Raw genomic sequence first — 16,986 nt, 5'->3', positions numbered from 1 at the left:
GCTGGAGATAATTAATATCAATGACCCTGCTGACTTTTCAAATGCATCATGTTGGATTTAATGATGATGTGTCATAAGCAGCCGGAGGTGAAGACACCCTGCTCCGTGTTTGCTGGCAGACCCAGACCAGAGGCTCCAGAGCTGACAGGCGAGACCAGGTGAATAATTGTCTATGGCATCTTATTGCGTTGCAGGCATGATCTGATTTACTCCAGCAGCAAATGGTGGGAATAGACCCAGTGTCGTTGTGGGTATTGGATTAACGAGGTTTACGCACAAATGGACCTCACACTGACGGCAGATACATCATGAAAGATTAAAGAGGATTTCCATGTGGTTGTGATAGCTGCTCTGCTTGCTTCATTACGCTATTGAATCACGCTACACGTGTTGGGTTTTGCTGTCGAAAAAAATATTTGTACGTTTCTTCCTGTGTGTTTATAGGAGTCTGAGGAAATGTGTCAATCATTTTAGAACAAATTCATCAACTTTTACTTCACGTTGATAGACAGCGACTGGGACATTACAATATTAAAGAAATTAAAGAAATTTAACTTGTTTAATACTTATTTAATGAAAAAATTAGGGCATTATTTGCATGTTGCTCTTGTCTTGATTAATTTTCATAATCATTTAGTTCATTAGATATTTATCTGTAGTCTGTTAGAACTACAGTACTATAAGAATAAAATTCCAGAAGACATTTATAAAATGATTGCAGTAAAAATTGTGTACAAACTTGTGACATCAATCTAAAAATGGTACTCATGCTCTCATAAAAAAAACTACAACACCCTAGAGCAATAAAAGGACCGCTGTGAGATACCGACATCTGGTTGGTTTATAAGAATCCACGTGACTAAATTGGACAAATGGTGATCGACCCAAACAGGAAGCGGCACTGTCAGACAAGTAACAGCGTGAAAGTCAAGCCAAAGCAAAACGTGATACATCTTAAAACTACGATTAAACATGTTATTGTCGGTGTGTTTGAGTTGTCGCTACATGTTGTGCTTTTAGCGGCTTTTGTGTGTTTTGTTGTTTGTTACGATGCTTCGAGCTGCTGCCAGAAAGCTTTCTGTATCATCAACCACCTCGGTTTGTCGGGGGATATTGAAAGGTATTCGACACTACTGTAAGAAGTCACCAACGAAACTACGAATATCCGAAGCAGTTTCTGGCGCTGAGACGGGAGCCAGTGTCAGAGTTCAGGTAACGTTAACGCCTCTTATTCTCATTCAACATTTCCTGCTAATTTTTGCTAATGTGTGCCAACAACGAGCCTTCAGTAACGTGCTGCTTATTGCAGCCACACCCAGACTACTGTATTTCATTGTTGAGAATGAGATGAACAAATCGGCTACCTTATATTAAACCTTACGAATAAGTTACCACAGGAGAAGTCCTGCAAACAGCTTAAGCTAAATGTCATATTTGCCTGCATTCTTGTATCGCCTGCTTCTGCACCAGGGATGCATTGTACACGTACTGCACCTTGCACGTATATACTTTCCATTGGAACTTATAAAATAATGTCCCCTAGAGATGTTATGAAACAGGTATGTCACCTGAACTCTAACCCTTATCACCCCGAACTATGACAATGCTAGATCTCAGTTTTCACGTTTGCTTTCCAGATGTTTTCAAATATACCTGTATATTAATAACACTGATATTTTATTAAGAGAGAATGAAGAGAGAAATTCTTAGATGGCCAACATCCCGGTTTATGAACATCATGTGCAAGCAAAAAGAAGATATATCTGTGTTACCATAAGGAACATGCAGTCATAGTTTGATTCTGTGTTGTAGGGATGGGTTCGCTCTGTTAGAGCTCAGAAGACGAATCTCTTCCTCCACGTGAATGATGGGAGCTCTTTGCAGTCACTGCAGATCATCGCCAGTTCGGAGCTGACGCATCCGTAAGCCCTTCAGTTTAAATCCCTGTTGGTCATCCTTCACCATTCAGGTGGGTATGAAAGATGCACATATTTAAAATGCTCTGTCTTCCACTCTCTTCTTTTTCCTGCATACTCAGGTTGCTCACGTTTGGCAGCGCTGTTGAAGTCACAGGTACTCTGAAGAAAAGTCCACACCAGAAACAGGCAGTTGAACTGGAAGCGGACCAAATCCGTGTTGTTGGAAAATGTAACCCTGCGGTAACGAATATACTCTCCTCAAACACAAGCCCTCGTGCATTTTACTGGCTCACCGTGCTTGCTTCAAATTCAGTGTGGTCACTGTATAGAAAATGAGTGCTTTGTCTTTTTGTTTCAGGAATTTCCCTTTAAAATCAAAGAGAGACACAGCCTTGAGTATATTCGCCAATTTCCTCATCTCAGGTGTAGAACAAATGCTTTTAGCTCCCTGTTGAGAATACGAAGCGAGGCCACAACAGCGATTCACTCATATTTCAAGGTGAGAACATCAGTGAAGGACTTTTTAGCGGCACGCAGAGCAAGACTTTTTGTTTTTATTACCGAATTTATTTTTTCCAGGAAAATGGCTTTGTGCAGATTCACACTCCAGTCATCACCTCAAATGACTGTGAAGGGGCAGGAGAGCTCTTTCAGATTGAGGTGAGTATCTACAGACGTGTTAACAAATATCCCTAAAGCGAAGGCCCTATGTTATAAAGACAGCAGGATTTTAGCTTTCTGTGAATCCAACATGTCGATGCTTTATATGTGATGTCATCTCCAGCGTGCGACTGTCAGTCAAAGCTCTGATGTGAAAACAAGGATTAATGACATTGTTTGAAACCTTAAAACCTCGACTTTTCCCACAGCCATCGAGCCCAGAGACAGAAGAAAATGAGAACTTCTTCTCTGTCCCGGCCTTCCTGACTGTGTCCGGTCAGCTTCATTTGGAAGTGATGTCAGGGTGAGATAAACTATATGAATTTATCTCCTCAGCACATGCACAACCACACTGAAGTACATTTCTAATTATGCCTTGTCACTCATGTTCTTCCAGAGCTTTTTCGAGAGTCTACACATTTGGGCCAACTTTTCGTGCAGAGAACTCCCAAAGCAGGCGCCACCTGGCTGAGTTTTACATGGTGGAGGCCGAGGTCTCCTTCACACAGTCCTTAGAGGATCTCACCAAGGTACACCATGTCTTTGTCCCCAAGTACAGTATTACTCTATGGCATCAGTTGCAATTTAATTCTGTAAACTGCTTCTCAATCAGAGTATTTCTGTGCAAACAGCAGATTGATTTCAAACCTCTCTGAAAGCCATTGTTTTCTATTCATTTCAGCATTGCTATAAAAAGAACCATCCAGAGCGTTAAATGTATTGATATGTGCTGTACCATATGAGCATGTACCTATCATTTACCTAGCTTTACCTATCTACCCAGCTTTGTCCAGACAAGCAGAGACTCAGCAGCGTTAAAGTTGTTTGATGGCCTTTGATAAAGAGCAGTCACCACAGACTGGCTAATTGCTTAAACATGAGCATCTTGGGTGAAGTGAACTGGTGTCACATCACATCAGTTTCTGTGTGCTGACGTTCAAATTTTACACTTACCTTATGTGACTTTTAAAGTTGCCCTTGTGCGGAGTTGCCCAAGAAATCTTTAATTATTAAACTGGGCCTACTCCTTAGGTCATGGAGGACATGTTCAGATTCGCCACGGAGCATGTCTTGGCTCACTGTGTGGAGGATGTGGATTTGTTTCACAAGCATGTGACTCCAGGACACAGGGTGAGTCCTGAAGGACACTTATTTAACTCTGGTACATAACCTGGCTCCTAACAGCAACCGGCCTCAACTGCATCTCATTATAATCTCACCTTTTTTTTTTTTTTTTTTTTGCATCCGTACGCTTCAAGGACACTGTAGATTCAATGCTGAAGAAGAGATTTCCTGTGTAAGTCTCTATTTTTCTTAACATGGCATATGGAATTTAATCAGATAAAGAAAAAAGTCAGATGTTGAAGGCCCTGAATGAACGATACTGGCTCAATCTCCTTTCAGGATTACCTACACTGAGGCTATAGACATCCTGAACCGCAGTTCTCAGAAATTTGCCTTCCCAACACATGTAAGTGGCAACTGTTTTATTTTCTTCCTTGATCTCCTTTATGTTTGCTGCTAACTCTGCCTTTCCACAGAGCTCCACACTGACTTTAGCTCTTCTTTTCCGCAGTGGGGTTGTGACCTTCAGACAGAACATGAGAAGTACCTGGTGAAACATTGCGGCAACATTCCAGTCTTTGTCACTGATTATCCTTATGATCTGAAGCCTTTTTATGCAAGAGACAACAAGGACCATCCAGAGCATACCGTGAGACATACACTGTTAAAAATGCGGAGTGAATCAATGATTAAACCACTCAGTTCCTTCCTCGTAATGTCTCTCGGGTTATTGCAGTGATTTGCATATCTGAGCTGACTCTGACTGTCGTTTGTGTGCAGGCAGCTGCAGTGGACCTTCTTGTGCCAGGAGTTGGAGAGCTCTGTGGGGGCTCGCTGAGAGAGGAGAGGCTGGATCTGCTGAGGGCTCGGTTAGAAGAGTAAGAACACACACTCCATGAGTATTGGAAAGCCCATGATAATGTATTTGGACTGCGGCTGTCATATCTGCTTAGCTGCCTTAAATGTCTTTGTATTGTAATTCATTGAGATCAAGCTTAATCCAAGTAATGTCACTCTGGGATAGCTGGAGCTTTTACAAGTGTTGCTGGTGAATTTATCTGTTGTTCTAAGTCCAACCCTAATGCGTACAGCACATGTCTGAGCTTGTAACCCTCTACTAGTTACAGAAGTCAAAGTTAGTTTTGTTATTTGCTCATGCATGGATAATGCGTATGAAAAGGATACTAGAGAGGATTTATTGTAAGTCTTGAGTTTACTTTTTGACCAAAGGCTCTTAAATTATTTATCATTCTTTTCCAGGGCTGGATTAGGAGACACCTACAGCTGGTAAAAAAAACAAACACATTTACATTAATATCATTATGAAAGAAACATCCTTACACACCAGCAGGGTTGTACTGACCTCATTTTGATGTAACTGTATGATAGTTTTTTTTTTTTTTTTTTTTTTTTTTTTTTGCAGGTATCTGGATTTGAGGCGTTTTGGTTCCGTCCCCCATGGTGGCTTTGGACTGGGCTTTGAGCGATATTTGCAATGCATTCTTGGTGTAGACAACATAAAAGATGTGACTCCTTTCCCTCGATTTTCCCGTTCTTGTCTTCTATAAGACAGATTGAACCTAGCAGATATATTTTTTTTTAACTCAGTGAGGTCTGTAATTACTGCCTGGCAAACATCAAATAAAAACATTTACTCAACACTGTTTTGATCTTTATTGTCGTTATTATATTGTTTTTCTTGAAAACAGTGACTGTGATATTTGAGATGATATATTGCTCAAAGAGGAATTTAATTTTAATTTCATCACTTCAGTGATATATGAGTGTATGAAGGGATTTTGTTCATCCACTGTTTATGTTTTATAGTTTCTCAGGAAAGTGTTTATTTACACCAAATTATGTTTTCCTGTTCCACTTCCGCATTTAAAAACAACGTTGCTTTCCGGAGCAACTCTCAAGTATGTCAACTTTCCACAAGATGGTGCTTTTTCCCGTTCCATCCAAATGAGAAAAAGCGAACGTTTTACTCAGTCAACAACAGCAGGTGTTGATTATTCGTTTTTTCTCATTATTTTTATTACATAGTTTTCTAAGCACAGAAAATCCTTTAAAGAAATCTGTTAGCCATGACCAATACTTAACTGTATTGGCTGAGACATTCAACCAGTTTGATCTCATGTGACATCAGATGCGTTTCCGCCTTTGAAATAAAACAAATAAAATCCTTCTGTGCGTTTTCTGTTCACTTTGACAAATAGGATGTTCCAAATGGATCGGCTCCGCCATGATTTAACCTCGTTTTGGGATCTTGCAGCTACTTTGAGGCGACCAGCTCTCCCATCCTGTTCATCCCCTCGCAGCCCATCCCTCTTTGCGCGGTGGGCGTGGTGTGAGTTGGGAAAACAAACTGCAGACACCCTACGGTACTTCCTCACCCTGCATCAGTTGAGTTTCCCCGCGGATCCGCGTCAGCTCGCCGTGCGTAATTCCCCGCGAGTCGAGTTGCGCCTTTTTGTTTTGCCGACCCAACTGGTGTTTTTGCGCTGGCGATTGCGCACAGTGCCACCGGGAGCGACCGGCAACATCACCGAGCTGCGCTACTTTGATTTGTATCAAATGGGGGGAGCAGACTGCACCAGCGAGAGTCAAACGCCGACAGGACTTTGAAGAGGCGAGCCTTCAGGAGCCGTCATGTACTAGTGACTGACAACAGTTGTAGAGCAAGAAGAAACCGCAGACAGTGACAAACATGAGCGGCGGAGAAATCCTTTTCCAAGGCTGGCTGAGAAAGTCCCCACCGGAGAAAAAACTGAGGAGATATGTAAGAGAATTCCACTTTGGCTTAGTTTGTGTGCTTGTGAGTTTGGCTGGTGCAGGAGTAACCGAATGTGTCTGTCTTCTGTCTCTGTTAAATAGCTTCGCTTCGTGTTTGGTTCGTCTGCCTCTCTGGTAAATGGTGTCAGATTCAGATATTGAAGTCCAATTGTAGCAGGTGCATCCCACCACCACCATCTGGACCTCTCCTCTCCTTGCCCTACAGGAGGCACCACATTATCCTTGATTCTGGTTCAGTCTCACTCCATTACAATCTAGAAATTTTTTATTTGAGAATCCAGTTGGCAGATTTGACATGTTAGGCCACCCACTGTGGGGTCCTGTGACAACATGGAGGTAAGCTTTGGTAATACCCGACAGCTGTCTATAATTTTGACTAAATAGCTTCTCAGACACAAACACAAACTGCCATTTGGCTTTATCCGATCAAGATGAGGTAATGTCTAATCAAGCATCGATGTGAGCAGTTTTCATCTTGGCCAAGCCGACTAATGTCACCGGTGATAACTCCACAGCATTAGAGTGCTTTGATAAGGCTTTATTAGCCAAAGCTGCTAGTCTCTTGCTGGGTGCTGGGCAGGGGAATGGCTGCAAATCAGATAATGGGATTTATGGAGGCAGAGAGAACCATGAGACAATCTCCTATAAATACAGCTGTCCACTGTTTATGTATGGTGTTGCATTACCAGGCCTCTCTATGTTCCTACTCGCTGACTTTGCCATGATGTCATCTCTCTGTTTCATCTGGAAATTCATCCTTGAATGTCTTCAAATGCCCCCCCCACCAACCCCCCTGGGCCATTTCCTCATTGTCTTCCACTTAAAGCTGGCTAATGTTTACACAGAGACCACCGTGGTCAGTATGGAACAGCAGCTGCAGTGGTACGGAGGAAAAAACTTGCTTGGTTCATAGCAGTACTGTATAAACAACACGAGAAAAAACCCTCACACGGCATAATGGCCTTCCTCAGGCAAAAGAGTGGGGAACAGCCTCTCAGCCTTTCTCACCCTGCTTCTCACCCTGAGCAATAACCTATGAACAACTGCACACACACAGTTTCAGCCAGAAAACAGCGTCATGAGATGGAGCGTCCAGAACAGGCAGACTTGTGAATGCGATAATCTGTCTATCTGAAATTCCTTCCACTTAAAGTCAGGCTATGGACAATCAGGACCATTTAGGATTCATTCAGGAACATTGCTGTCATCTGACATAGCTGACGTCCTAATGCAGAGGGATATGTTCCGATACTACTGTCACATACTCTCAGGCATTCCAGCCTGAAGGTGTGTTGTGTTTCTCAGAGAACATGGTGGCAAGTTTGATTGGTCATGAAATTGGAATGAGCTGACGAGGTGGAAAGCACGTATTGTTTCGCAGCTGTACCTGACGTGTTGAACGCTGCAACAGTTTGTACTGTTGTGTCTCTTTTAGGAGATAATTTGCAACAATGAAAATGTGTTTTAATCCTTAACAACATTTTCTGTCAATATTCCACCTGTTCTTTTTTTTTTTTTTACCACAAAGTCCTCCCTAACCCAGATGAGGCCCGTGTTTGTTAATCAGTAGTTAGTTGTTGAAATGATTGGTCATTGTATTCAAAACTATGTCTCCTGTAACCCTTCACACTTTCTGAAAATTTGGCACACGGCCGTGCATGTTAAACGCAGTGTAGAATCCAGCACAGGGTTAGGATGGAGTAAAAACTGGTACTACCGCCACAGGTCGGCATGCAAATCATATGCAAAATCAGGGAGCAAAACACTCGTGGCAGTTGAAACCTGGATGTAACCGGTGGTTAAGACAGGAGGCAACATGTTTCCTCAGTAACAAGCATGACTAGTCCTGGTTAAATGTTTGCTAATTGTTTAATAAATGCGATAACTCTCAGCAGTGACTCACTCTCCATACAACAGCTTCTTGCTGCACAAACACATGATTATCATAAACTTTCTGTGGCCCCTCCCTCAGACATGTGACACTGCAGACGTGTAGTCACTTTTCACACGCGCTTCGTCTCCGCGTGGAAAACAGTTGCGCTCTGATGTCTCAGAGCTGCTGAATGAATCACTCGGTCGGATTTATCTCCTCTCGGGGGCTGATCGAGGCTCCAGAGGTGGGCAGTGTTTTAAGGGGAGGTGGGAGTGGCCTGGTTGCTTTTGTTGAACAATGTCCAGAATAAGCAGAAGGAACATGAAAACAACTGACTAATCCAGCACTTGCCCAGTGCCTCTTGCACAGATCTGTTGAGGCTTTACTCATCAGTCAGTGGTCAGACAATATGCTTCATCATGTCTGCCACATTTACCCCCAAACAACCCAGTGTTTGTAGCTGCCGCCTAGGCGACAGCTCATCACCTGCCAAATCAATATACTGTTAAAATTACATTTGTTGACATTAGTTTCTCCTCCTTAACTTAACAAAGGAAAGAAAATCTTGAGTCTGTTTTCTGACCTCTCCCTTGCCAGGTTCTTCATAGATGGGTACACTTCTTTGTGACTTCCACTGTTGACACACTCATAATACTACGTCATCTAAATTAATCGTGTACATATGAACCTTGCTTTGCACGCATGGGACGCGTTGTAGGGTAAACAAATGAATTCCTGTTCTCAGGTCGGGATCAAGCTGCTGTTGGCTAAACCCTCCCACCTGCCCGTTGTTGTATCTGACATCACAAACGTGTCTGTTCACATACAGTAAAGTATTGTCACATTCCAGACAGATCATATCGGCGAGGTGATCGCTTCGCTGCTCTCTCCCGCCGCCAGTTTCTAAGGGCTGTAGCGTCTCGTCCTTGTGGATGGCGCGCAAGAGGAGAGAGGAAGAGAGGTGGGGGGAGTCGGTCGGTTTTCAAGGCAGGCTTTGCAGAGCAGCGGCCGCCTGAGTCCCACTGTCAGCTGCCCGGTCTGCTGTTGTTTTGCAGAGGGGCTTTGGGAAGTCCTTGCCCTCAGAGGTCAACGGAGAACGCCTCCCAGTTCCTGCTTTGACAGACACCCAGCGCTCACACAGACATTTTCCTTGTTCCACTTTATCTGTGGGCCCTCAAATGGGCTTTTTCCCCAGAAGCTACAAAACTGGGGTGGCTTTATGTGACTGCAGTATCAAAGTCACATTAGTTTATCATTGTTATACATGCTCGCTTAAGTGGATCCTTGTGATTGACACAAGACTGGAATCTACAATTATTTTCATTGTTGTTGATTATTTTTAACCTCACGTAACCACCAAAGTGCCTTACTGAGGGTAAACATCTCTTAATCTGATGAATTGATTATTCTTTAGTGTAAAATATACTGGAAACCTAGTCTAAATTCTTTTTAATTCATTTTCTGTAGTTCAGCTCGGTGTTCTTCTCAGCCATAAATTATATAGTAGAGTTATACTTAATTGCCATTGATGAGAAATGAATGCATAGCAGTCACAAGTGTTTGTCACAGAGTTATACTTTCACAGCTTTTTCTTCTGCAACCCCAAGTATATCCTTTCATCCATTCTTTCCATGGTGGCCTTGTTTGAACCTTTGTCACAATATCCTGTCCTTTGCCATGAACTCTGGTTTAGCCTGTGTGTTTTCTGTCCTGCACTTCATTATTACAGCAATAGCAGATGCCAGATTTCCTTTGGATGGTACCTACAGGAAGTTTTGTGACAGAGGTCCTGTGTCAGGGAAAGAGATTAAATTGGTCTGTGAGTATATAAATGTATTTCCGTATTTCCATCGATGAAGATGAACTTAAAATACTGCCGATCTGAAGGTAACTGGATCCCATTGATCGTTCTCTTGTTATTTGGGCCAGCAGTGAGAATGTTTTTACTTAACTGCTGAACTCTGAGAGAGTACATTATCACAGCAGTGATTATTTCATTTCATGTTGCTTAACATAGAAAATGAGTCAGCCTTGAACAACAGGGATCATAAACAGCTGAGCAAAACAACTTCTGGGAATATCATTTTAATTTCATCTGTGCTGAGCCAGAGATCATAAATTACTACACTTACAGTTGACTTGGTGTCTCTAAGCTGTAGTTTGACGATATTCTGATTATAACAGCAGAACAGAATGGACACTGATGACAGAGACAGTATGTGGTGTGTTTCATGTCGATCATAGGCTTATGCTCCTAGTGTTGCACTGTTAGACTGTTCCATTGTAGGATAATATCTCCATTTTTTTTTTTTTTTGCATAAAGAAAAATCCAGTTAACACAAAGTCATGCAGGAAACATGCTACTAGCTCTTACAGGTGCTAGCACTGTAGATTACATGTCATATGACTGTCATTAGATTGGCCCTCTGAAGCAAATTGGATTTGCAGTTGTAATGTGAGTCAGTAGGAATGCCTTTAGCCTGCTGCATATGAAGACCTGAAACTGAGAATGACACAAAAAGTATTTCAAGTGTTATTAGTAAAAGCAAAACCGGTTTATGTTAAGAAATCAGGATACCGGTGCTCCCATCTGAGCTTTCAGTGGGACATGTTCGTGTTTGTGTTCTAATGTGTGTCCCAAAAAACTCCCAAAACTTTTTAGTATTTATTTACCCGAGGACAGTTGACTTAGCTCTGTTTGATCGACGCCCTGCTTTACACTCAAAACAGCTGCTCACACCTGAGAGCTTCCAGCGGCTCTCTGATGCCCCCCGAGCAGCTCTGTTTAAGCAGCTTCAGCCTAGATGCACAATAGTAGGCGTGTGATGAAGGGAACCTCTTACTTTTTCACTTACTCCAGAACACTAGTAATTTTACGTCTAGACATGTTAATTCCTTTGTACAATTATAATATCATCACGGTGGCCAGTCGGAGGATGTCAGTTGTTCACTTCCATCATTTTTACAGCTTACATAGAGTATGTTTAAAAACAGACTTTATTATTGTTTTTCTGTCAAGTAGGACTCTGATAAAACCTGAAAATTGTGTACTGTGTTCGGATGCACTTTAAAGGTGCGACTCACAGTGAGGTAGACTATTTATGGTGTACTTCTCTGTGAAAATAATGCATGTAATAGTATGAAACAGCTAGAAAATACTGATAGCAATGGCACACACACACACAATAGGGTAAAAGGGAAATGTATCCATATACATTGGGCAATATCTTGGTCCAGACTGTTAGTATGAGGCTTAAAATATACAATTGTTAACCAGACTAATATCAGAAATTATTGGTAATTGTCCAATTTAAACGAGAAAATAACTGGCTGTTTTAATGGAGTAAGTTCAAGCACACTTTAATGTGTAATGCAGAACAATTTTCTTTTTTGATGATTATTACGACTTTTTATTAGGATTTTTTCTTGAGACTTACGTGTGGCAGAATAATCCAGGGAAGCTTTTGGGGACCCACCTGCTGCCGAAACAAACGCAGGAACAAAGAAGTTTGACAAGGTGATTGACATGAAATCGCACTGGCCACACTTACCAGTTTTGGATATGTGATTGGTATGTTTCAGTCAAGATTGTGACAGTGTGCATCCTGGGAAAATATATTTTACACACTTTAAAAATGATCCTGCTATTGGAACTTGCTCACCACCCTTAGTGGCCACATAGTGAAGTAGGAGTTGACGGTCACTCTGGGCTTTGTTTGAACCAGCTAAGGATACTGCATGACCTGTGGAGGCAGTTGCATTGTAAAATATAATTATAGCTCAGCTGTAAATATGCTCAGGTTGGGGTGATGTGATGTACCGACCTGTTTCATGAGAAACATTTTGTCTTGCTGTGATCGTTTGTGGGAGTTGGATATGTGTAAGCATTTGCCTGAGGTTGTGGTGAAGGTGTTTATAGTAGTCAAAATGAAAACTGCTACAAGCACACACAAGTTTCTCTGTATCGTAGTGATGAATAATTAAGAAGAAGAATTAAGAATTAAGAAACTGACGCAGTGGAAAAGTGTTAATTTACTGTATTTAAATCAGTTTTTTCCTGCAATTGTAAAACCACTGTACAAGTAAACAAGCTGATGAAGTAAATTGCATCTCTGTAATTAGAATATTTTTGGGGATTGAAAAACTCCTTGAAGTCTCAGTTTCTGTGTACCTCGGCTTACTACTGGCATATCTTAGACTGGGGATTTTTTCTTCTTCTGAAGATTCACACAGTGATGAGTCATTGCCGCTCAGGAACTAAAATTTCCTACAACTGCAGCTCAGATAAGAATAAACTGAGTATGTAGTCTTTTTTCTTCTCAAGGTCCTGTGTGGGTCCAAGGTTTTCAGGTGACATAATGCACCCACTGGAAGGCATCTTGGAAGGTCGCAGCCCCAACACACACACACAGTAGAGGTTTTGGACATTAGCTAATCTGGATGTTATTATCTGATTAAATCCCATTGATGCATTCCTCCCATGATAATTTTAATACATCAGTTAGTTTGTTTCAGTCATTAAAAATTTGGTTTATTCAGCCATTTAATTGTGCCAAAACATGGAGTTCCCAAGGATGCAGTGATAGTATTTATTAACACAAAAGACAGCATGGCAAGTGTAAAGACAACACTGTTACGGTGAGTTGTGATGCTACCAAGTACAGAGGCCTTTGACTCCAATGTTATTATCGCACACCTGACAGGATGAATGTCAGTTCATAATGTTTAGCATTAAAACAGTTTCGCAAGTATAAAGAAGTACAAAACCATCTCACAGATTATTTGTCTTTAACATATGAATGTTCTGTTTTGCCCTGTCTTTGATTTAAGGATGTTTCAGCCAGTGTGCCCCACCAGAAATGAAAGGAAGAGCATGGCACAAGGATGTCTTTAAATTTAAATTAAAGAGAGACATCTTCAAAGTAATCACAAAACAGAAACTCTTAACATCAAGGCAGGAAACAAAGGAATTGAGAGGTGGATTATAACAGGACTGAATAATCTAAAGTAAAATTTAAAGGCCTTTTAAAACAATATGTTTGCATTGATCCTTCAGTTTTTAGAGTTGTTGTGAATGGCATGTTCAAAACATGCATGCAAGCATGTGACTCATTAATTATTTAAAAATGCATGAATAAATGATTGATTGCAGTTATCCTCTGAAAAGCGTATTTATTTGTCAAGTGAAATTATTCAGCTGGCACGCCCCATTTTCCATACTGTATTGATACATACAGTATATTACTGTTGTGTGCAACTACGTCAGGTGCTGTGTGAGATTGCGTGTGCTGGTGTGCTCTATCTACATGAGGGATTTTACTCATGCATGCTAGATCTTGAATGCAACATCAGTGGTTGACCGTAATGATGCACACTGGTGTTTGAGGAGAGTGGCCTCATAGGCAGTGTGACGTTTGAGCTGAAGTGATGGTGTGACAGATTACGGTGCTGAGGTCAGACTTTCCCCTTATATGTAAATATTCCGACTGTGTGGTACAGAGTCAGAGACCAGGAGATGCTCACAGCATGCCCTCCATACACAGACATGTATGAGCCGCAGCAGATGGCAGAGGCAGGGGAAGTGACACAAGGAGTTCTGATTAAAGATAATGGTTCCCGTTAGTCAAACTGTCAAGGCTCGCTCACGTTAAATAAGCACAGCCTTTTGCTCATACGGAGACATGGTGAAAGATTGCTCATTTTCCTAATGATGGAAGTGTTCGACTGCAAATGGAGGCTCATTATATCTACTGAAAGCTTTTGAGAGGTTGTTTTTCATAGGATGTGCTGCAGATTTCACAGATCATTGCTCCTGTGAAGTGAGTGAATTAGCACTGTAGGTACCAAATGCAGCATCCCCCTTCATCACCATCACACCTGTAGGAGCTTTCCATCACAGTCATGGGATGACATTGTATGTGGAATCATATTTCTTAAAATGTCATGAAAGCTGAAGCACGTCAGGTTTTACTCTACGTGCACTAAATGTCTTGCTTAAAAGGAGAATGTGAACTTGGCAATTCCACACATGAGGGAAACATCAGGAGTAAAGTGTTCCTACCCTCAAGAGGACCCTGTCTGTCTTGGTGCTACATGGCTAACCTCCCACCTTCTTTATTAACACACAAGAATTTATGGGTCTGTTTGGGTCTTATCTGTATGTGTTATGTCTTGCAGCTGCCGGCCTTCCAAGGTCAGTGTTTTGACTATTGGGAAACCTGAGCAGTTTGATTTAAATCGCGATCGTGAGCATGCTCTAATTCAACTGTTGAACTTAAATGCCTCCAAGTTTTATACTCTCAGTAATCCTGTTTAACATCTTTTCATGTTTACTTCTCCGGGTACAAAGATGGGGCAGAGTTGTGTCCAACCCAGGAACATCTGGATCTCTTCACCACTCAGACAGATAATGGGCTGGAGCTGCTGAAAATGCAAAATGGCAACACTTTGTTGGCACACTGTTGGACTCCTGTTTTGTTTGTGACCTGAATTTATTGGAAATGCTTCAGAAACGTGTTCTAAACTTTGTCTGGGACAGCTGTCTGCTTAACGTCTCGCTCAGAGCTGAGATGTGGAACCCTGTGTAAACTGTAAGCTGTCCAAGGAACTTCCGCATACTCTCTCAAGTCCATTTGTGGTTTATTTAAGCTCACTGTTACACAAACTGATGTCACATAGGTAAATACAGATACATGATGCCTGTCAGGCACAGAAGAAATGGCAACACATTTTAGGGAGCTGTCCAGGTCTTGCGTGAGGGGCTAAAAAAACCCAGCATCCTCAAGTTCAGCTTTTCGTGATTTTTCAGGGAGAACTCAGAAAGCATTAGAATGCTAATTTGAAAGGTGTTTTTGCGTTGTGTGAATGGCCAGGTGATATTCTTCAAATCTAACTAGACTGCATTCCCTCACTTGATGCAGCTCCCATCTGTTCCTGGAATGTGGACTGACGTGTGACCCACTATTGATTAGGACTAGATAATCAGGCCTCTGTCGTCATTGTCTGCTGCAGCCTGTCCAGCTTTGTCCCCTGTCACCACATTAACCACAATCACAAGTGTTTAGGCATCCACTCGCACAATCACAGCCTTTATATCACTCCCACCTTTTAATTCATGCATTCCAAAATGGTCCTCACTGCTGTTCTTTTGTTGAGGGGTGTTTTCTGGAAGGATGAAATTCTAACCTTCGTCAGGCACCAGAAGGGACAAGAAATGAAGCCACTGATGTGCTAAATATTCCTCTTTTCTTCTTCACTAACATCGAGAAGCTAGGAAACACCACCCACATAGAAGAGATGTGGAGTGAATGCATCACAAGGCATTTTTACAGGAGGGCCACTAGGTTCTCTGTCCTTATTCAGAAATGGTAAAGTTTCCGGGGGAGTGAAATGAAAAGCTGCATCACACTAACATATGAGCAGCTGGTCGTCTCCAATAATCATTCATGATAAAGTTGAGTATATAACCTTCCAAAACAAGGACACAAGGTGCTTTTAGACGGGAAACTCGAGATAAACATATGGTTGCAGTTAGTGTCCTTTTTTCGTGCCTTACTTTAAGAAATGTATAAGTCTTTTATAAAAGCCTTTTTCATTTAGTGAAACTCCTCAGCTGTTCAATATTTTCTAAGTATAAACAGCCGTGCAAGAACTTTCCTTTTTACATAGAGCTTCCAGATATGTGAAAGCTCATAATGAACTTGTGTTGCTGGAAGTCCTTATTGGCTGAAACTGGATACTTAAGTTCCCCCCTTCTTAATTTTCCCCATGCTGTGTCCCGTCCCTTAGAAGCCGGCGAGTGGGACCTCTGAGAACACTTGTGGGATCCCTCTCAACTCACCTTTTACTATAATTAAGCAGTAATGGCGCAGCGCCAGTGTATTTTAATGAAGTCTCATCGCTGTGTTGTTAGTGTGCGCGTGTGAGCAGATGTGCTGTCGCTCAGATCAAACGGGAGACATGTTGCCTGAGGCACCCAGTTCGACTGTAGCCAAGAGTCACAAGAGGTAACTCTCTCTGCCGTAACGCACGACCTTTACAAAAGCTGGTAATAGATGAGAAAATGTAGACAGGCGAGGTGGTTCCAAGGCTCTGCTGCAGCCCCACGGTGCTGGTGTTTGTGCAGCTGTGTAGTGTGTGTGCTGCAGCAGCAGGTATGGCAGAGGAGGCAGAGTCAAAGGCAACAACCTGCTGTCTCCTCCTCTCCTGCTTTAACAGGAGGACAGGTAAACAAGACTATTCTAAGCTTTAACGCGGAAAACACACGTGTTTAGTTTGGATGTTTGCTCATGTACATTTAAAAACATGTGGTCTGATGCTTATCAGCCGGCCTGTTGACACAGCCTACTACTACACACACACACTGTGTATTGCTCTATTGCTGTAAAAGGCACACCTGGGATAATTGTTTAGGCCACAGCCGTCTCTACCTTCATAGGTTGGTGTTACTAGGACAGCAGAATGATGAGTTGGGTTCAAACTCATGAGTCTGGGCCTGTTTTTACAATGTTGGATTAGATATGTGTAAATTTAGTAAATGATTGCTGTGATTTATCAGCTGTCGCTGTGTATGTATCTCCTAAAATGTGGTATACAGCCTTGGACAACTCTCAACACATACCAGACAATTGTTTTTCTTTCTGTGAGCACAAAGCTTTTGTATGAATTTGTTTG

General features: G+C 41.9%; 2 protein-coding genes across 3 annotated transcripts in view; both read left to right on the top strand.

Annotated features, from left to right (window-relative positions):
• The first annotated feature begins 900 nt into the window (after positions 1 to 900).
• nars2 (asparaginyl-tRNA synthetase 2, mitochondrial) lies at positions 901 to 5,308 on the top strand. Its single transcript, XM_076734280.1, has 14 exons — positions 901 to 1,212; positions 1,813 to 1,922; positions 2,039 to 2,159; positions 2,278 to 2,418; positions 2,499 to 2,579; positions 2,789 to 2,883; positions 2,977 to 3,109; positions 3,612 to 3,710; positions 3,839 to 3,876; positions 3,984 to 4,050; positions 4,156 to 4,293; positions 4,425 to 4,522; positions 4,905 to 4,931; positions 5,068 to 5,308. Exons 1-14 carry the CDS (start codon positions 1,051 to 1,053, stop codon positions 5,210 to 5,212), a joined length of 1,455 nt encoding a protein of 484 aa, XP_076590395.1. The 5' UTR covers positions 901 to 1,050; the 3' UTR covers positions 5,213 to 5,308.
• A 686-nt stretch (positions 5,309 to 5,994) lies between these two features.
• Positions 5,995 to 16,986, top strand: part of gab2 (GRB2-associated binding protein 2) — a 33,659-nt gene continuing 22,667 nt past the window's right edge. Inside the window, exon 1 of one of the 2 annotated variants that reach the window (XM_076735700.1) lies at positions 5,995 to 6,426. In XM_076735700.1, the coding sequence (XP_076591815.1) occupies positions 6,355 to 6,426 (72 nt within the window). In that variant the 5' untranslated portion in view covers positions 5,995 to 6,354. The remainder of the gene's footprint in view (positions 6,427 to 16,986) is intronic. The other variant, XM_076735702.1, reaches the window with a different exon arrangement.

The sequence above is a fragment of the Chaetodon auriga genome, chromosome 7 (assembly GCF_051107435.1).
Source record: "Chaetodon auriga isolate fChaAug3 chromosome 7, fChaAug3.hap1, whole genome shotgun sequence".
NCBI classification, from domain to species: Eukaryota; Metazoa; Chordata; class Actinopteri; order Chaetodontiformes; family Chaetodontidae; genus Chaetodon; species Chaetodon auriga.
This window is presented reverse-complemented; position numbering and strand designations above follow the sequence as displayed.

Excerpts from the sequence above, each read along its gene's own strand:
- nars2 (XM_076734280.1), top strand. The coding sequence starts at position 1,051 with ATGCTTCGAGCTGCTGCCAGAAAGCTTTCTGTATCATCAACCACCTCG. Across the intron at positions 2,160-2,277 it reads TTGGAAAATGTAACCCTGCG|GAATTTCCCTTTAAAATCAA; the intron begins GTAACGAATATA and ends TTTTTGTTTCAG. Across the intron at positions 4,523-4,904 it reads CTGAGGGCTCGGTTAGAAGA|GGCTGGATTAGGAGACACCT; the intron begins GTAAGAACACAC and ends ATTCTTTTCCAG.